General features: G+C 44.8%; 1 protein-coding gene across 6 annotated transcripts in view; it reads right to left on the reverse strand.

Annotated features, from left to right (window-relative positions):
• Positions 1-21,034, reverse strand: part of TBC1D1 (TBC1 domain family member 1) — a 134,290-nt gene that overhangs the window by 21,531 nt on the left and 91,725 nt on the right. For 5 of the 6 annotated variants that reach the window (XM_048509575.1, XM_048509579.1, XM_048509576.1 and 2 more), the window contains 5 exons: positions 20,460-20,579; positions 18,081-18,220; positions 10,487-10,672; positions 6,276-6,437; positions 5,086-5,244 (listed from right to left, as the gene is read on the reverse strand). In XM_048509575.1, the coding sequence (XP_048365532.1) occupies positions 5,086-5,244; positions 6,276-6,437; positions 10,487-10,672; positions 18,081-18,220; positions 20,460-20,579 (767 nt within the window). The remainder of the gene's footprint in view (positions 1-5,085; positions 5,245-6,275; positions 6,438-10,486; positions 10,673-18,080; positions 18,221-20,459; positions 20,580-21,034) is intronic. The other variant, XM_048509580.1, reaches the window with a different exon arrangement.

Here is a 21,034-nt window from a genome sequence, read left to right on the forward strand (position 1 = left end):
CTGGATGAAAGAAGCTCGAGTCAATGAAGAAATAAGGGAGAAGAGGCTACAGAGAATGAACTTACTGCTGTTTGTGTGATAAAACTATGAAGAAGATGTAACGGGGGGAGGGAGAAAAGGGGGAAAATGTATTGTTTGAAAATGTATGAAGAATGATATTATTATAAACTGTAAAATTCAAATGATACAATAAAAATTATTTTAAAAAAGAGAGAGAGGAAGAAAAATACCTGTGGCCAGGGAGGCTCACAGATTGGAGCAAAACAATTGGAAGTCAATTTAGAATTGGAAGTTAAGACACACACACACCCTTCCCCAAAGCATTCTTCACTTTCACTTATGATAGCTGGGCCCAATTTGATCCTCTGATTGTGGAGATGGACTCATGGTTAATGTAACTCAGAAGCTAAAACCGGAAAGAAACGGGAAAGAGATGATTTTGGGAACTTTTGTGTAGCCAAGACCTAGCTGCATAGTGCAGGAAGAGAAGGGAGTTGCCCGCCAATTTCTCTCCAATAGAAGTACTGGAGATCAGACCAAAGAACGTTGCCAGTCCCTTCTGCTGTCATATGGTCCTGACAGATTTGTACATTTGGCAAGGCAAAATGCAAAATGGAGTCTTCAGGAGACTGAAGGCCAACCCAGACATGATATTGGGAGATCCATTAATGGGTCTTCTCAGCCATTCATCATGCAACACAGAAGCTGTATATAATTCCAATTTGAGCAGAGACCACAGTATGTGGGTGAGTGAGGAGATGCCCATTAGCCATTCAACTTCCTGTGCTACTTTATAAACACCCCACCCCCATTCCTTCTAGGTCTAATATCAGCCTGGTACATGGTTGTCTTTTTGTCTCTATTGACAGGGGTGGGCGAGGAATATTCCAACAGCAGAAATATAGCTAAAAATTGGAGGTTTGATCAAAAGGAGCTCCATTAGCAAAGGATATGGTGACATTTTATTTTAGTCTTGGTATACGATTTATAGGCTACCACTGTCCAAATAAATCTATCAAGCTCGCATTTTGAATTTCTAAATGAGAGCTTTGTTTAGAGACAGCTGTCACCAACAACTAGCACAAAAAATGCATACAAGCAGCAACAAATGTTTAAGGAGCTGTAGGAATGGAGGGAATCTGGCTGGGCGCTCTCACACATGCCAAATAATGCACCTTCAATGCACTTTGCAGCTGGATTTTACTATGTGAACCGGCAAAATCCACTTGCAAACAATGGTTACAGTGCATTGAAAGTGCATTATTTAGCAAGTGTGAAAGCGTCCTAAAGACTTATGTAGTATGGCCCTTGCAGAGAAAGAGTCACATCTTTCTTCTTTCCAAAACCAAAGCATATTTTAGAAGAAAGGCTATTCTTACGTTCCTTCCCTTGGCAGTGAAATCTCTTGAAAGGCTTACTCTTGATAAATGGTACCTCACCCTTCCCATTCTCAAACACTGCATCCATGGGGTGGTACGCTGCCTTGCCAGATATTATCAAGGCGCTTGGCAAAGCCAGGTCTTCCTGCACAGATTAGCACTGTATGCATTCCAGGCAAGGGAGGCTGTGTTTGATCTCTGGGACTGGCCGCTTGCTGCCCAGGCTGGCAGGGAGCTACAGATGCAGCGTGCTTTGCTTCCTAACTGGAAGGGCAGCCCTGCAGCAACCTCTCTGCCCAAAATAGGAATTGTTCCAATGAACAGTTTGATTCAAAGGCTCCTGTTTGGCAGGGCCACCTGCCTGGCACAAAAAGAGCCACTTTGAAAACACAGACTAACTAGAATGGGGAAAAGAAATCCAGACTGAAAAAGCTGTATTAAGGAAGACGGAAAGCAGTTCTGAATTTCTTTGCTGGGAGGCAGGAGTGGGGAATAGCACTCTGGTTTGGGATTTTCTAAAAGATGCTTCTCACTAGAGGGATGAGGAACATAATTTCACTGTCAGCAATACTGCAGTTTGCTAAGTTGGTTATTAGACTCCATGTACTAGGTCCAAACAAGGAGCAGGGATGGGGAAGGGCATATTGCTAGGGCCCTGCCTGTGTGGAAGCTGGTTGTACTAACTCAGCCGCGAAAGGCATTTTACAAACTATCAGAGGGCCTTTCCCCACTTACCTTAAGCCCTGCGCTACTTCAGGAGAGTAGCGCGGGGTCCCCCGGCACTCCCCACGACAGGGGTGGCGACAGCGCAGCCGCCGCAACGCTGCCGCTGTCGCGCCCCCTCAGCGCGCAGCATCCCTGGCGCTCTTCTTAAGGGCGCCTTTTGATGACCCCGTGCTTGGGCGAGCGCTAAGAGCAGCGCTCGGCATAGGGGGGGATCAAAGAGAGTGGGGAAAGGCCCAGAGGCAACTCTCTTCTTCAAGCAGCCTATAAGGGAGAAGAGAATCAGTTCCCAATACATTTCAAGCATAGGACTGGGGTGAGTGGAGGAACTATTTAAGAAGTCAGCCATTATTAACTTAAAATGTACCACATTTGCAGAAAGGAGACATGATCCAATATCACATCCCATAGAAATATATCCATTCAGCTCCTAATAGTATCATCTTCTAGGTTTTTTTTTTAAGTTTTTCCACTGGTCTATGGATTTAGGCTACATCTGAAATAAAATCCCAATGCACACGAGAACACAGTGGAAAATAAACTTCCTTTAACTCCTGCTTACTAAATTCTGGACAAAATTATGCTTAACATAAACTTAAACTTCACATTTCAAAACTTCAAATGTTCTCATGATGCTTAAGTTTTATGTCCTTTTCAGAGGAGTGTTTGGATGTGTTTGTCAGGTTCAATATGATGTTTTGGTATTTGGTTACAAATTATTTTTGCAAATGTCAAGAAACTCCATTTTTTTTCTTTTTTTATCTTCCTTTATAATGGCTTCCAAATTCTGGATTTCTTTTCAGTCTGCAAACCAACAGCATGATGTAGTGGTTAGGAGTGGTAGACTCTAATCTGGATATCTGGGTTTGGTTCCCAGTGGTCGCTTATCTGGTGAACCAGATTTGTTTCCTGCTCCTTCACATGAAGTCTGTTGGGTGACCTTGGGTTCTTCTATTAACAGCGCTTGGAATTTACTGATGAAGATTAAAGCAGAAAGTACCAAAACAGGATTGAGAAGACAAAAGTAGTGGCTACCGAGGAATTACACGACTTTAAGGCTGACTAGGAAGAAATTGAAATTGTTAAAGATTTTCTGTTCCTTAGTTCCATCACCAACCAACAGCAAGATTGCAACCAAGAAATTAGAAGGTGATAATTAAAATTATTGACATACAGGGTGAGCAGACTAGGAAGGGCAGCCATGAAGGAGCTAGAAAAGACTCTTAAGGGTTAGGATGTATTGCTTCCCCATTACTAGTATGTATGAAAGTTGGACAGTGAAGAAAGTTGACAGGAAGAAAGTTGATTATCTTGAAATGGGGTGTTGGAGAAGAGTTCGATAAATACCATGGAGAAATAAGTGGCCTGTAGATCAAATCAAGCCTAACTTGCTTTACAGACTAAAAGGACAACATTATTTTAGTCACATGACGAAAGGACATTGGATTCACTCAATAAAGACAAACACAAGACTTTAGTTTGCAGGGCCTGAGCAAGGCTATTAATGGTAGGACATTTTGGAGGTCATTAATTTATAGAGTCACCATAAGATCGAAGTGACTTGATGGCACACAACATACACACAGAATTTAGTCTACTGTTCAAACATTCATTGTCAATGGGCTCTAGACCAGGGGTCTGCAACCTGCGGCTCTCCAGATGTTCATGACTACAAATCCCACCAGTCCCTGCCAGCATGGCCAGGGGGCTGATGGGAATTGTAGTTCATGAACATCTGGAGAACTGCGGGTTGCAGACCCCTGCTCTAGACTATTTTTAGGCTTTCCTGTGTGTTTGATAGAACATAAACACTTTTAAGAGCCTTAGTGGCTAGCAAGGTTTAAACAACTGGCAAATGCTACATGATGAAATGTTGCTTATTAGAAAGTGCTATTAATAAAAAATACACAGGCACTGTACAAAGTAAGACACAATGGTGACTGCCAATCTTTGCCTCTCAAAGAAAAAAAATAACATTACTGATATAGAGGACGGGCAGACGAGTAGAAATAGTTCTTTGCCAACCTGGACTTTGCCAACCCAGTCATATATCCTTCTAAAATGTACATTTACGCGCACAAACTCACATGCATTTATATAGCCAGAAACATAAGAAGATACACATTCAGACATATTAATGTGTGGGATCAAGATGAAACCTTCTGTTCATGCAAGGGACTTCTGACAACAGGACAGAATGTTTCTGCTTTGCCCTCTCTTGCTGTAGCCCACTGATCTTCTGAAAATTCTGCCTGTGGGGTACATGCAATCAGCAGGAAATAGCAGAAGAGGCAAATGTTAGGTCTGCAGCTGGAAGGGGGAATTGGTGGAAATCAACACATACCTTTTGTTTAAGGAAAATTTAGTCTGTATCTCCCATGTATCTTCTGAAATCAGAAGAACTGTTCAATCTAATTCTTGTGGGGCAATCAGCTATCAGAAGATACTGTCTAGTATCTGTCTATCATCCCAGCAGATGTTCTCAAACATTTCCTCTGCAGTGAAAAGATTTTCCCACTTTCTCTTTTTGTTTAGTTTTTAATTTGAACAATGAAAATTCAGGCGTCGAGGACTCCATGTAGTGATATGTGAAATGCTGTGAGCCTTCAACACTGTTCCCAAATGCTGATATGCCCATCGGACTGCAGCTTAGTGGGAGAGCACTTGCTTTGCATACAGAAGGTGCCAGGTTCAACCCCCCACATCTCCAGTTAAAAGGAGGTAAAGGGGAAGACCTCTTCTGCCTCAGATCCTGGAGAGTGACTGCCAATCTGAGTAGACAGGACTGATGTTGACGGCCTAATGTACTGATTTACTAAAAGGCAGTTTCATGTGTGCGTGTGAGAATGCCACAGAAGCTGTTCCTTTGAGAAGAAGTCTACATTAAATTCAAGATGTCCTTCAGAGCAGAGGCCCCTCGCCCCCTTAAACAAAACACTACATTCTGATTCCCATTTCAGAGCAAAAATCCCAGCAGGCTCACCTAGATCAATCAGTATGGCATGCTGCTGGGAGGTTAACTGTTTCAGGAGTTCCTTGTAAGGCATGTCCTTGGGTTGCTGTTTATTTGCAAACTGATGCTTCAGCTGGTACTGCTCTGCCAAAAACTTCCAGATCTCACCCCGGTGATGCCGAGGAACTCCTGGTTGAAGAAGACAGGAACAAAGAAAAAAAACAGATGTGTGTATTTGTAAAGCTCCCAAATGAGAATCTGCACCTTTATGTACTCAAAATTACCTACAGAAGCCAAGGTTCTCAAACTGGGGAGCAGGCCTGCCTAGGCAGCTGTGGACATTTGGTATGCACAGGTGGCGGGTGATGAAGGGGGAAAGAAAGAAAGAAAGAAAGAAAGAAAGAAAGAAAGAAAGAAAGAAAGAAAGAAAGAAAGAAAGAAAGAAGAAAAGTTTGGATTTATATTCCCCCTTTCTCTCCTGTAGGAGACTCAAAGGGGCTTACAATCTCCTTGCCCTTCCCCCCTCACAACAAACACCCTGTGAGGTAGGTGGGGCTGAGAGAGCTCCGAAAAGCTGTGACTAGCCCAAGGTCACCCAGCTGGTGTGTGTGGGAGTGCACAGGCTAATCTGAATTCCCCAGAGAAGCCTCCACAGCTCAGGCGGCAGAGCTGGGAATCAAACCCGGTTCCTCCAGATTAGATACACGAGCTCTTAACCTCCTACGCCACTGCTGCTTAACCTCCTACGCCACTGCTGCTCAACCAAGAAAACCAACTTCTTGGCAGGGATGGGACCCTGAGATCTCTTTTCTGGTCTGAAAAGTTCTGAATAGGTTCAATGCACTCTATCAGAAGATGTTTAGTTACCCCCTGTTGGATGTTATCTTCACCTGAAATTTACAGAGAACTATACATTCATGGCCTTGTCGTGAGACAAGGCCATACAGATTTTTAAAAAGCGCGCTGCAGTCTACCTCAGAAGTCTGTAAAACCCAGGACTGTTTCAACATCCTGCATAATGAAAAACTGGTTCATTTACCTCAATGAGATCCTCCAAATTCGGAGGACTCAGCAGTTGTCATTGACTTATGATGGGAAGTCAGATTGATAAAGTCAACTCACCCAGTTAATTAAACCAGTAAACCTGGTTCAGTAAATTCCAGTAGCTGAGTTTATAATAACTACACGAATACATTCCCTGAATGCTTCGATGCACTCACCTTTTCCGATAGCAGAATGTATTTTTTCCACGTCAAACTTTGTTTTTGATCTTCCTGGCACGCTCAACATTTTTTCCCAGACCAACGTTACTTCTTTGAGGCACGGAGTGATTTCTTCATAGTCGAGCTTCAGACGCTTATTTAGCAGATTATTTTCAGAAGCTAGACAAAAAGGATTAAGGATATGCATGTTAGTGTTGTTCAGCATTTGATCAATGGGTTAGACCAGTGGTGGCGAACCTTTGGCACTCCAGATGTTATGGACTACAATTCCCATCAGCCCCTTCCAACATGGCCAATTGGCCATGTTGGAAGGGGCTGATGGGAATTGTAGTCCATAACATCTGGAGTGCCAAAGGTTCGCCACCAAGGGGTTAGACAGTTAATTGAGACAGTTCACCGACAACCGCAGCATGTCATAAAAAGCCAAGAACGTCTCCGCGTTTTTGAAGGGGAAAGAAAATAATACAGAAAATCCCCTGCAAAGGTGCTGGTTCATGTTCACAGTGTTGCCACACAGTCAGGTTTGCAGGCATATAAAAGATGGCATCGTGGGGGCTTGTCTTCGCTAGCAGCCTGCCGCTGAAAACATGCACCTTGCCTACACTTTCTCTAATGTTTACATAAGGACATTGTGTGGGCATGATACACATGGCAGCACTATCAAATTGGGCATTGGGAGAGTCTGAAAAAGGGGATGAGAGCAGCAGCATGGGCAGATGGCCTATAGGACACTCCCAAGTTTCAGCCACACAGTCAGTCCCCTACCTTTTTTTGTGCCCAAAAACAAACAAACAAGCAAGCAAGCAAACAAACAAACCAACAAACAACCAACACCACCTTTATTGGGCATTAAGTAGAGAAATATAAAAGGGCTTTAAAATCAGACACAGAACAAACACGAGATAGAGATGGGTATCATTAAGGTGACAAGTCATGTATCTTAAGCACTTGCACTAAAAAGACTGCAACGCTTTCAATGCCCTCATGATGGCCGTAGTCCAGTAATTGTACCAGCATTAAATTATAGAAGTTCTTTGTTGTGCCAAAAAAGTTGCAGCTGAGTTCTGACGAGTTTTCAAGGCAAGAGACGTTCAGAGGTGGTTTGCCACTGTTTACCGTATATACTCGTGTGTAAGTCGATCCGAACATAAGTCAAGGTACCTAATTTTACCACAGAAAACTGGGAAAACTTATTGACTCGAGTATAAGTCTAGGGTGGGAAATGCAGCAGCTACTGGTAAATTTCAAAAATAAAAGATAGATCTGATTGAGGAGGCTATTGGGGGTCTCTGCCACTGACCCCCCATCTCACCAACCCCAAGGTCTCTGCCACCAACCTCTCCATCCGGCAGCTTGTCCAGCTCACCCAGGTCAACTGGCTGTCACCCACTGAGAGCCAGGGGCCGGCTGCCGCCAAGAAGAAGGCAGAGGCAGAGAAAGTGGCTGAAAGGGGGAAGACAGAGAAGAAGGCAGAGGAGAGAGAAGCAGAGAAGAAGGCTGAGAAAGCAGCTGAAAGGGGGGGAGGCAGAGAAGAAGGCAGAGGAGAGTGAAGCAGAAGCAGAGAAAGCAGCTGAAAGGGGGAAGGCAGAGAAGACAGGAGAGAGCAAAGACGGGAGAGGGGGAATGCCACACAAGAATTAAGTGGGACCCTCACTCGCGTATAAATCGGGGGGGGGGGCTTTTTAGCACAAAAATGTGCTGAAAAAGGAGACTTATACGCAAGTATATAAAGTACTTCTGCATTGCGATCGTGATATTCCTTGGAGGTCTCCCATCCAAATACTAACCAGGGTCGACCCTGCTCAGCTTCTGAGATTTGATGAGATCAGACTAGCCTGGGGCAGTCCAGGATGGCCTCCCTACAGAAGCATTACATGGAGGAGGCGCTGGGAAACATCACAACTAGATAAGAGGGGAAACTAATGTTGTGAAAGTTGTGTTGAATCAGAAGAGAAGATCCAACCCTCTTGGCTAGGCCTTTGTCCAGGCTATGGAGAAGATCCTGGTATGGTAGCTGGTCTCTCCTTTTGAGAGCCTGCTGCATAGTCAGCAAAGGGACCAGGGGTCTGCAACCTGCGGCTCTCCAGATGTTCATGGATTACAATTTCCATCAGCCCCTGCCACCCTGGCCAAAGGAATTGTAGTCCATGAACATCTGGAGAGCCGCAGGTTGCAGACCCCTGGACCAGGTGGTCCTTTGGACATAGAGGTCTCCTGGATGTCACAAAGGTCAGTTCTCAGCATAACAATTATATCTTTGAGGATGAAAAGAAGTCAAGGACCAGCAGAAACCAGCCAGAGGAAACTCTACAACTACAGCAGTCAAGGCAAGATGGAGTAGAGAAAGAGATAAGCAATTAAGTTAAAGCGCTGGTGGGGGTTTTTTTTTGCCCCATTAAAGGGGTACATTAAAACTGATATCCAGACTCCATGCATAACTTGGATTCATGTTTAAAAAGTGATGCATCACAGAGTAGCTGTCCCTTTCATGACAACTGCTTGATGTATGCACAGCTTTCAGCCCTTGGCATGATGATCCATTAGCAGTACACTGTCGTTCATGGGACATATTACTCCAATTCATCATAAGAATGCTACCCCTTTGATGATTTAATAGCACCATGCATCACCAGAACAGCACTCCTATTTATTACAGCGTGGAGACCATTTCTAGGAGAACTGCAGTGTTTTTAATTTTTTTACAGTCTCATCCTCCACTTCAGTTGCAGTTTACAGACTGAAAAATGTCTCTTTTCCTCATTCATTTTTTTCAACCTTCTCCAAAATGGCACAGTATACTGAAAAGTGTATGCAAGTCAAGGATTAGGATCTCCCTCCCATAACTTGATCATCCCAGAATAAGTTTGAGTAAACGCACAAGTCACTGAGCCAAAATAGCAATTGAAACATCATGTGCTTCAACACTGTTCAGAGCTTGGTTAGGCATTACATTCAGAGGCGTACCGGGAGAAAATGGCAACACCTGCCCGGGGCACCCCCCCCCCCGCACTTACCTCAGCTGGAGAAGGAGGGCAGTGATGGACCCGGGCAGCTTGGCAGAGCTGGGCCGGGCCTGGCCTGGCGGGGATGAGCCGGGTCAAGGGGCGCCTGGTGGTTCCTGGCCCCACCAGGCTGCCCCTTCAGCTGGTGGAGGAGGTCAGTGGTGGTCCCAGCCGGCGGAGGGGGGATCACTGGGCGGGGGCACCTCTCTGTGGGAGGGGTGTGGGGGTGATTTCACTCCCCCCATGTTGGCCCCTCCATGTCCCTCTGACAGATACGCCACTTACATCAAAAACACCCCAAAGACTGTCTTTTGCATGCCCCAGTTCTCCTCCCAACCTGCAGGGGTTCCTGGTGGGAAGTCTCCCTCTTTCCTGTGTCCGGCATTGACTAGGCAGACAATGCAACACTCTCCCCTCTTCCTGCACTGTGCAATCCCCGAGAACACTTTCCTGGGAGTAAGCTCCACTGAGTAATCTTCAATAGGAATCTGAGCAGCCCTGTTTAGTTCTTGTTGTGGCAGTGTGATATCATTTGAATACGAGGGCCTTGGTTGGTTTGGACCCCAGAATGTGGGAGAACAAGTGGTGCAGAGAAGCAGGAGCAAAGAGAGGGACTGACTTGGGAAGGGGCATTTGGTACCCTACCCATTTCATCTTACTTTTTAAAAGTAGGGCAATGCTTCATCCCAGCGCAAGCGCGACGCACCATTGCTTTTAAATTGTTCCTAGGGCACTTTCAAAGTATTCATCAGAAGACATGAAACTGCCCAGTATGTAGTGAGAAGTCACTGTATTTCACAGGGATTAAAGAACAAGGACCATTTCTTGAACATTCTGCTCAGAAAGCAAATAGACCCTGGGATGGTCAATGCTTGAAATATAAACAGGTGGATCTGAACATACAAAGACGGGCAGTTCACAGGAAACAGAATTTGAACACTTTATCAGTACGTCCAGGAACCAGGGAAAGAGCCCCTGAGAAGAGCACAGAGGTTAAATCGGAGATAGTGAACAAACTGGGAATTAGAACATTCAAAGGAGGAAAGCAAACATACCAAATAACTGAGGAAAAGAGGATTCTGAGTAAACACAAGAACAAATTGCCGCTACAAAACTGCTGGTTCGTCCAGTTCTTGCAGTCACCAAAATGGAAAATGTGGAAGCCACTGGTCCCAAATGACATTTCTGATCCAGTAAAATACTTGCCTTGCAGCTTCTGGTTTTCCTTTTCCATCCTCAGCAGCAATATTTGCTGGAGGATGGCTTTCTGCCACAGCTCCCGCAGTTCCTTGGAGGTCCTTTTCCTTTCCTCTTTTATGGTCCTAAACAAACTGTCTTCACAAACCGGTTGCAGCGGCGACCTCAGGGGAAGCTCCCCCAGCTCAGAGTAGTCTTAATAAAATGACAAAACACAAACAACGTTTTTTGAAACCTCTTATACGGATGCTGGCGAGTTTTCTAAAACTGCTCCAGAAAATAATCCTGCTAAGTCGCAGGTTTTACTGATGTCAGATATTTAGTTCCTGCTGCTGGAAAAGATTCTGTTGACTCCAGAAGCTTTTCTCCTGCATATAAATCCCTAACAATTTCTATTCTGACCTTTCTTCAAGGAGTTCAGGGCAATGTTCCTCCATTTCAGCATCAAAACAATACTACACAGTAGGTGAGGTTGAGAGGGGGTGACTGACCCGAGGCTACATAATCAGCTCAATAGCACAGTGACAATTTGAACCTGGATCTCCCATATTCCAGCTTTGCATTCCAATAACTATACTGCACTGTCAGTATGTCTAAAATGGGAGGCTGAGGCGGGGGCGGAGCAAGGGGGATCTGCGCCCGGGGCACATGCATGTCCTGTGCCCGACACGGTGCTGCCTGCCCCTGCTCCGGTACGCCCCGGCCACACCTGTGGTGTGCACCCAGGGCGTCGTGCTCCCTCGGTCCCATTGGCATTACGCCACTGGGCTGGGGTCTTCTGGTATTGAAGTGGTGGTCCTGAACTTTTGCCCTTTGGTTACTGAACGTACACAATTTGGAATGTGTAGATCTAAATTAAAAGCTCTGGGTGCAGTTTCTACTGATCAGTTTTACCCCAGTTCACTGCTTGGATATTATTATGGGGGAAAGGGCGGAAGCAAAAGTTTTAGAATAGAAAGGGCAGGATCCCGAAATGAAGACTAGGTAAAGAGCCTAGGCATGTGAAAACAGAGTCTGTCCATGCATACCCTGACCCAGCCTTGCACCTACGCTTAGGAGGTGGTATCTGAATAAAAGCCAGCCTCCATAAACAGCCCCACCGATTGTTGGGCCTCCCAGAGGCGGAGTGCTCATGCGGACATGTGGGGTCACACGTTCCCGGGCGCATGCCAGCTGGTCACGTGGAGGGGCGGAGAATCACCCCAAACCCCTCCCCTCAGCCTGGCCCCACCAGGCTGCTCCTTCAACCAGCAAAAGCTCCGCTAGTTGAAGGAGCAGCCTGGTGGGGCCAGGTCGAGAGACGGCCTGTGGCAGGCTCCCACTGGCTAAGGTAAGTGGGGCACGGGGTGCACACCCAGAGCAGATGGTGCCCTGGGGGCCATTCCCCCCCCTACACTTCTGGGGCCTGCTTAATGATATTTTGACATTTCTCAAAACAACAGATAAGAATCATACGGATAGGCCCAGAGTATAGCGGATGCTACTGGACTCTATTCAAAACTTGACTCCAACACTGGAACACTAGGCAAGCTCGGAGAGCAGGGGAGTGCTTTAAGTTGGAGCATTTAAGGAGACGCTCAGGATCAGAGCATGTTAACCACGAGCCCAGGGCAAAATGGGATTTTGGCTGCCTTCCTCCAGACTCCTCCCCCTTCTCCAATGTTGTCCGTAGATAAGACAGAGAGCAAATGTAAGCAGGACTATTTGGAATTCCATTCAGTTGTATTCACTGGGGCTAACTTCCAATAAAGTGTCCTTAAGATTACAGCCCAAGAGTTTTCAAGTATACGGAATTCAGAGAAGTCCATCGATGTCTACTAGCCATGGCGACAAGAGGTAAACCACTGAATGGCAGCACCAAGAGTCAATACCAGGGGAGGGCCTCAGCTTCTATGCTCTGTTGTTGGCCCTCCAGTGGAACTGGTTGCCACAGTGTAAGACAGGATGCTAAACTAGGTGGACCTCATGTCTGATCCAGCAGGGCTCTTCTTATGCTGCTAATACCTTATTTTGAGAATAATCCAAATGAGTGAATTGTTGTAATAGCATTTCTAGTCAAGTTTAGCCAAGGACATATAAATTCTCTATACCCGTGGTGGCGAACCTTTGGCACTCCAGATGTTATGGACTACAATTCCCATCAGCCCCTTCCAGCATGGCCAATTGGCCATGCTGGCAAGGGCTGATGGGAATTGTAGTCCATAACATCTGGAGTGCCAAAGGTTCGCCACCACTGCTCTATACCAATTGAAACTCTGTATTTCTGCAACTTGTTAAGACAAGTCAAGTAGAAAAAAAATTGCAGGTATCATCTTTATTTATTCTGCTCCTGCTAATAAAGGGAATGGAAATGGAACAACCCAGAGAATTAAAGCCCTACCTATAGACACTATATCAATACTATTGAGCTCCCCTTTTTAGACTTCAGACACTTCACCAAACAATTGTCCATACATATAGAACACTTAATTCCCCAGCTGCAATTATCTTGGTACAAAGAGAGGTCCCCAGCATTCCAAAGATTCTTGAGAAACTAATAACTTCCTCGCTTCTCCTGGGGAGAAAAACACATAACTGCTTGATTAAAAATAAAACTGTTAGAGAAAAAGAGTTATTCCACTCCCAGAAGCAATTTACCAGATTATTATGTATTAAGCACCAAATTCTGCAGTTGATCCACTGCTGAAATGGGAAGGAAACAAAACAAATATGATCTTTGCAATTGGAACTGGGAGAAACAGCACCATCTAGTGTGCGTGATTCAAGGTGCAAGAGGAATTCAAGGGCAGCACCACCATTTTTCTTTCTCAAGTTTTAAGTCACTGGTTTCGTGACTGAAGCAAAATGTATGAAAAACCAGCTTAGCGGCAGGAACTGGTACCAATGGTTGCAGCCAGTAATCCGAGGATATCTACAAGACCATCTGCTGCTATTTAGGAAACAAGAAGTATCAAGCTCTTGGCTCAAACTCTGGCCCCTTCCACACACGCAAAATAATGCATTTTCAAACCACTTTCACAACTGTTTGCAAGTGGATTTTGCCATTCCGCACAGCTTCAAAGAGCACTGAAAGCAGTTTGAAAGTGCATTATTCTGCATGTGCGGAATGAACCTCAGAAATCATGTGTGTATATTCAAGTAGCTATCAGCAAGAAGTTGAGAAAAGGTGAACCCCGGGGCCTTATCAACAGCAGAGGACTCATTTGGGAGCCTGTTGCTTAAGGAGGTTTAAAAAATATGGCCAAGGCTGACGGTGAAAGTAAAAATAAACATATATTTTATTACTCAGCTAAAATTCCCTACGCATTTCGCCAACAGGCTTCTTCAGGGAAATATGACAGCCTTGCAGTGTTTCGTCAATAAGATCAAGCATTGCACAATTAGATTCCCCTGAAGAAACCTGTTGGTGAAATGTGTACAGGATTTTATCTGAGTAAAAAAACCACAATTTTTATTTTATTTGAATTGTCAGCCTTGGACTTATTTTTTTATATCTTAGTGACTACTGCGGCCTTTTTATTGACTCCTTGCTGAAGGATGTTTGTCGGGCTGGCTTCGGCCTGGCCTTCAGAAGGGTGCTAAAGGACCATTTTACTAAGAAAGGCTATTGCTGGGCTGCTGATGCTAGGGGAAACTCATGGTTACCTGAAGAATCTGAGGGCGGGACTTGAGGAGGACGGAGTTCAGAGAGAGGTGGGACCTTGGTGCATAGAGTCTATTGGCCATTTTCTTTGGGTGAACTGATCTGTCACCTGGAGATCAGTTGTAATGGCAGGAGATCTCCATTCACTGCCTGCGGTTAGCAACCCTACTCATGGTGCTTAACTGGTGCTAGATCATACACCTGTTTTTAGCAGTCTCTCAGAGTTCCAGCGTCTACTGACATTAACTACAGGTTTTTCCTCGTTTTCTTTGTTGAGTGGATTGTGTTTATTGTTATGCCTGTTGCTACTGCATCTTGCACAGAATTGTTTTTATGTCTGTAAATCCCTTTGGGAAACTTTTTTTTTAAAAGAAAGTGTGATAAAAATGTGGAGAAAAGAACAGAGAGACTAAAACAACATAAACAATGCAGCCATAACAGAAGGAGGGGAAAATGTCAGTAGCTATCAGATGGAGAAAGGAACAAAGCTGTTAAAAATGCCATCGTGTTCTCCTCCTCATTCCCCTTTCCTTCTACCTATCTACTGGCCTCATTTCTCAGCAGTGTTGGTTCCTCCAGCTTATGCTGATGCAGCTGTACAGTTTTTGATGGCAGATGGTATCTTGGATTCTACCACATTATGACCACAAAAGAAAACACATCAGACTAAAAAAACCTTAACACACAAAAAAGGGGAAAAATAATTGTGGCTTTTGAGACTATGAAATGAAAATGTCTAAGCAGGAACAAAAAATAAAATCAATGCAAGTATGTTGAGCAATTATTTTTAGACTTTCTGTAAATCTCATCGTCATACTGAAAGACCTGTGGGCAACGTTTAAGTCTGCACCTTGCAACCGCTAATGTGGAAACTGCTCAAAAGATGACTAGCAGATGAAGTATTACTGCAGGCGTAAGGTGCACAGGCGCTCACAATGTACATTTCCTTCACAACTTCCATCACACTTCAGGCGGGAAATTTTCATGCTACTACAAGTACGCATGGGTGTGGCACGGAAACTCTCCACCGCTGCACAACCTGCATTGGTCATCCTCTTTCAATGCCAGTTGGCTAACACACGGCACAGGTGCCAAGTGGAGAAATTGCCACTGTGATGGTGCAATGTGTACACTGGTAACATGCGGGTTCAGACTACACACCCCTTGGCTCCATATTTGATTCAGATATGAGCATTCTGAGCTCTTAATCACAACATAATCTCAACTTTATATTTCTGTTCCTCAAAACATTTCAATAAAGGAAGCTCCCCAGTCCTATTGCAGCCCCCTAATAATAATAATAAGAAGAAGAGTTTGGATTTATATCCTCCCTTTCTCTCCTGCAGGAGACTCAAAGGGGCTTACAATCTCCTTGCCCTTCCCCCCTCACAACAAACACCCTGTGAGGTGGGAGGGGCTGAGAGCGCTCGGAGAAGCTGTGACTAGCCCAAGGTCACCCAGCTGGCGTGTGTGGGAGTGTACAGGCTAATCTGAATTCCTCAGATAAGCCTCCACAGCTCAGGCGGCAGAGCTGGGAATCAAACCCGGTTCCTCCAGATTAGATACACGAGCTCTTAACCTCCTACGCCACTGCTGCTCCCAAATGCTGCGCCAGGAGTACCGGGATTCTTAGGAATAGCATTGCGGGTGAATTCATGAGTTGCAATGAAAGGGAAAATCAGCCAAAATTCCCCTTTCCATTGAAAGACACTGACGTTAGACTCTGCCTATTGACTTTTTTCATGCCTTATGTGAATGTAATTGAATCAAGGAATATTATTGAAATTTTATGCTAGCTAATTATAAAACTTAGTATAAGCTGAAGATGAATGATGAGCTCTTTCTTTTGAAAGATTAAAAAAAATCCCAAGGATAGTGGCTTTATAGCCAAACTTTTAGCAAGAGCAAAGGTCGTGCTGAATTGACAGCCAGTGAGGTGCATTGGTTAAGAGTGGTGAACTGTAATCTAGAGAACCAGGTCTGATTTCTCACTCCTTCATATGAAGAAGAAGAAGAAGAAGAAGAAGAAGAAGAAGAGGAGGAGGAGTAGGAGTTTGGATTTATATCCCCCCTTTCTCTCCTGCAGGAGACTCAAAGGGGCTTACAATCTCCTTGCCCTTCCCCCCTCACAACAAACACCCTGTGAGGTGGGTGGGGCTGAGAGAGCTCCGAGAAGCTGTGACTAGCCCAAGGTCACCCAGCTGGCATGTGTGGGAGTGTACAGGCTAATCTGAATTCCCCAGATAAGTCTCCACAGCTCAGGCGGCAGAGCTGGGAATCAAACCCGGTTCCTCCAGATTAGATACACGAGCTCTTAACCTCCTACGCCACTGCTGCTCCTGTTGGGTGAGCTTGGGCCACTCACAGTTCTCTCAGAACTCTCCCAGCCCATGCAGAGGCTGGCAATGGCACTCTACCTCTGAGAGTCTCTGGCCTTGAAAACCCTATGGGATCGCCATACGTTGGCTATGACTTGACGGTACTGTCCACCACCACCACACTAACAAAGTAGCTAGAAAAATCTTTGGGATGCAGCCATTGTGGAGAAACTCACTGATTGTGTCCAAGTAAAAAAATTTGAGTAAATAGGGCATGTTAAGTTAGAAATACTGGCCACTTCTATATACTTATATATTTGGAGTTGGTAAAATTGACATCCCTTTATCTAGTCCAGTGATGGTGAACCTTTTTGAGACTGAGTGCCCAAATTGCAACCCAAACCCCACTTATTTATCGCAAAGTGCCAACATGGCAATTTAACCGGAATGCTGAGGCAGGGGCCAGCCTGCTCTAGCCTCCAGCAAGTCCTGCACGCACCGCTCTGTGCCTCTCTAGCATCTCTGCCTCCTCTGCACCCCCTCCCTCAGGCAGCAGCCACCCAGAGCACAGGCATCAGGCCCGCCAGCCGAGTCCTCCCTGCTCACCGCGGTGCACGCACATCGTGCTCAGTGGCCCAGGCCAGCCTAGATGTGTGTGTGTGGGGGTGGGTGATTTTCCACCCCCCCCCCCACATGACGAACTCTGTGTGCGCGTGCCCACAGAGAGGGCTCCGAGTGCCACTTCTGGCACCCGTGCCATAGGTTCGCCATCACTGATCTAGTCTGTGTTTTATAAATAATAAAGACCATGATTATTGCCTCCAGCACACGAGAAAGATGCTGTGTACTCTATGCTATTTTCTGTGAGTATAAGAAGGCAATAGCGTTTTCTGTGTCTTTCTGGCTTGCTTTTGTTTCTTGGCTTGCACCACATAATGCAAACCAAGCCACCACAAGTATGATCTTGAGTATAAGAATGAGAGGCAGAGTAAGTGGGTGGCCAAGACATGAAACCAGTAGGTGCAAAACAGCAATAATGCTGGAAACCAGCTGCTGGAAGGAAAAACGAATGTCAAAAAGAATTGCATACCTCACCGTGTAAATGTATTTTGCACAGTGCAGTGGTCAATGGTAAACTAGGATCTGGAAGCCCTAGGTTCAAATCCCCACTCTGTCATGGAAACTTGCCGGGTAATGTTTTGTCAGTCACAAACTCTCAGTCTAACCTACCCCACAGGGTTGTGAGGATAAAGTGGAGGAGAGGAGAATGATACAAGCCGGCTTGGGTCTGTTCCCCATACCCAGAGGTGTAGCTTCAAGGGGGTGAGGGGTGGGGGTGTGCAATGCACTGGGTGCATGCCCCTGTGGGGGTGTGGAAGGGGCGTTCCGGGGGCGTGGAGTTCCAGGGCGGGACAGGTGCGTTCTGGGGCGGGATGGGTGCACCGGACGCTTTCCCCCCTTGCTACACCTCTGCCCGAACCCCCAACTGGGGAGAAAGGTGAAATATAAACGAGGAAAACAAATAAAATATTTTTGAGAAAGGGGTCATCCTGATACTCGTCTGTGCTATGAAGCAAAATCTACAAAAGGAAAAACCCCTCATCTGCGTCAGGGCGGATCTTTATCTGGCCAAGGTCTTTACCATCATGCCAGCTGGGAGAATCGCATCCTTTCTGTGGGGTTGCCACTCGCAGAAATATCTGTTGTCTCCAGGAATGCCGGCGGGTCCTCACAGGGGTTTCATAGGCAGAAGCTGCTTCTTCCAATTTTGGCTTGTAGTCACTAATAGTAGAGAATGAAGAAAATATTTTGTTTGATGATGGGAGTAATAATTGTAAAAGTATGGGAGTTGCAGTGTTCTTTGTGAGCAGCACCAGGCTGGGAAACCCCTGGAGATTTGCACATGAAGCCTGGGGCCTCCTTGGAATCAGCCGCTTGGCTGAAGGCTTTTAGATTCTGGCTGCAAATCCATTTTCTCTTGGACTGTAATTCCCTGGTCCACCGTCTGCTCTCTGACACCTATTCCAACCCCTGGTTTTCCATAATCGAAGAAAAAATGGCTTCTATTGGACTGTCAGTGGATTCACTTTGCCCTTCGTCCTATTCAGAAGCCTATAGAAAATTAAAAGGCCAACTATTGGATAGAGAGTTCTCTACCCTAATCACCGCGGCCAAGAAAACATGCTCCCCCCTGTATTTTTCTCTTCCATTTGAACGGGGCCACTTGGCACGCTACCTGTACTGTTTAATAAACCCTGCTGAAAGGAGAGCCATAATGCTCGCCAGGTTTAATGTTATGCCTTCTGCCTTGTTACATGGCAGATTTAACAGGCAAGAAAAGATTGTGCCCGTGTAATGATGGCTCAGTTGAATCTCTGGCCCACCAATTATTACACTGTTTCAGATTCAAGGAAATCAGATCCAAGTACTCCTTTACATTTACCCGATCTCCCCAATTTATTTAGATTACACTACTTGCTGGACAATAGTGATCCTTCTCTCTGTATGATAGTGGCAGACTTTCTCCTGGAAATTATTAAATGCCAGTAGATTTCCCTCCACTTAACATTTATTTCCTGTACTGTATATGTTTTTTTAATCAGTTTTTTACTATTGTTGTACTGTTGTCTATGCCAATAAAGGCTAGCTTGCTTGCTAAAATGAAGCCTGGGGAGGACACAGATCTCAGTAGAGTACAATGCTATCGTGTCCACCCTCCAAAGCACCAATTTTCCCCAGGGGAACTGGATACGAGGTGTATTTCTGGCAGATATCCAGGTCCCACCTGGAAGCTGGCGTCCCTAAAATGGGATGAATGTGCAAATCCTTCAATCCACAGCAAGAATCTGTAAACAATACAAAAATTCCAGGACCTCTAAAGATTGTTTGTTAAATCTAGCCACCACCAATAGGCCCCTTCCGAGAAATGTAGGCCCCGTGTGACAATAATATTCAATAATTTTTGCTAACTCTCACACTACTTTCGAAGACAAAACCTAGTATTCATATCCTGTCCCTAGACATCTTCAGCAACAGGAAAAACCAAGCAAGCGGCAATACAAACTGCTATAAAGGATTTCTGAGCCCACCTTTTTAAATACTTACCCTACGCTTTTGCACTGATCCATGAAGCATATGAACACTTTTGATGTCAAAACATCCACCCTGTAAATTCCTTGCCCTCCCACACTATCCGTGTAGTAAAATGGTCTGATAACAGCACCTCCATGAGGTAAGATCTCAAGCAATCAAGTTGTGAACAATTCTACAGCCTCAGGTTTTCCCTCAGCCTGAAATACCACGATATAGATCCCCAAATCAATTTGTGTGCATTAAAACATATTTATTGAGATCTAAATCTTATACTAAGAATATAAGAAAGAGCCTGCTAAATCAGACCAGAGTCCAACTAGTCCAACACTCTGCTACTTGCAGTGGCCCACCAGATGCCTTTGGGAGCTCACATGCAGGATGTGAAAGCAATGGCCTTCTGCTGCTGCTGCCCCCAAGCACCTGGTCTGCTAATGCATTTGCAATCTCAGATCAAGGAGGATCAAGATTGGAAGCCGTAGATCGACTTCTCCTCCATAAATCTGTCCATGCTCCTTTCAAAGCTATCCAGGTTAGTGGAATATGTGGCAGCATATTCCAAACACCAATCACGCATTGTGTGAAGAAATGTTTCCTTTTATTAGTCCTAATTAGACTTGGTCAATACCCTAGAAATTCAGTAAAATTTGGATTTGGATTTATTTGGGCATAAAATTAACTGTATGCCTGAATAATAACATATTCAAATATACCCGAATATTCGGGTATACCCAAAAAATTCGGGTCTGTCAGAAACAGATTAATGGTCTTCACAATATCACTTATGTTATTTATAAACACGGATGACACTGCAGTGAAACGGATTCGTACGAAATTCTCATTCTCAAACACACTCCACGTTATCAGATTCTGAAACAAACATTTCCGAATCACACATGTGAAATCTGCAGACACAGAAAGAGGACCCTACCTTTTTGTGTTCCTAAAGTCAGAGGTGTTATTTTCATCTACGGGAGCCAGAAATTTTAAGAAGTTTGGCACAGAAGAGGAAGAGTGAAGTTTTTTCCGCAGAGCAGAACGGTAGGAGGTGCTGAGAGTGTAGTCAAAAGGGGCAGTTCAGAATAAAGGAGTGTAAATACACAAAATTAAAAACAAGACATAACCAAAAACACATGTAAACACAATAGTGCCTATATCAAACTAAGAAAAAATAATACTTGTAGGAGTTTAAACAAATGACAAGAAATCAAAGAGTAATACTGCATGGTGTTCTACCAGTTTTACTTTGAAATATCTGTCTGGACCTGCTTTTATTTCTTCATATATATGTATATTTTATGTATATTAGATGGCCACCTCAGAGATTTATTTCTATTTGAGTAAAGAATGGAAAACTTTGTTTTCTGAGTGATGCAGTCTGACTTGAAGAATGGTGGTAGAAAATGTGGTGGGACGGGAAAATGTTCTCCAGCTTCATTCGGTAAGGAGAAAAACTGCATCAATTTCAATTTAGTCGATTTTATGTAATGGAGAGGAAATGCAGTA

Source organism: Sphaerodactylus townsendi, linkage group LG10 (assembly GCF_021028975.2).
Source record: "Sphaerodactylus townsendi isolate TG3544 linkage group LG10, MPM_Stown_v2.3, whole genome shotgun sequence".
NCBI classification, from domain to species: Eukaryota; Metazoa; Chordata; class Lepidosauria; order Squamata; family Sphaerodactylidae; genus Sphaerodactylus; species Sphaerodactylus townsendi.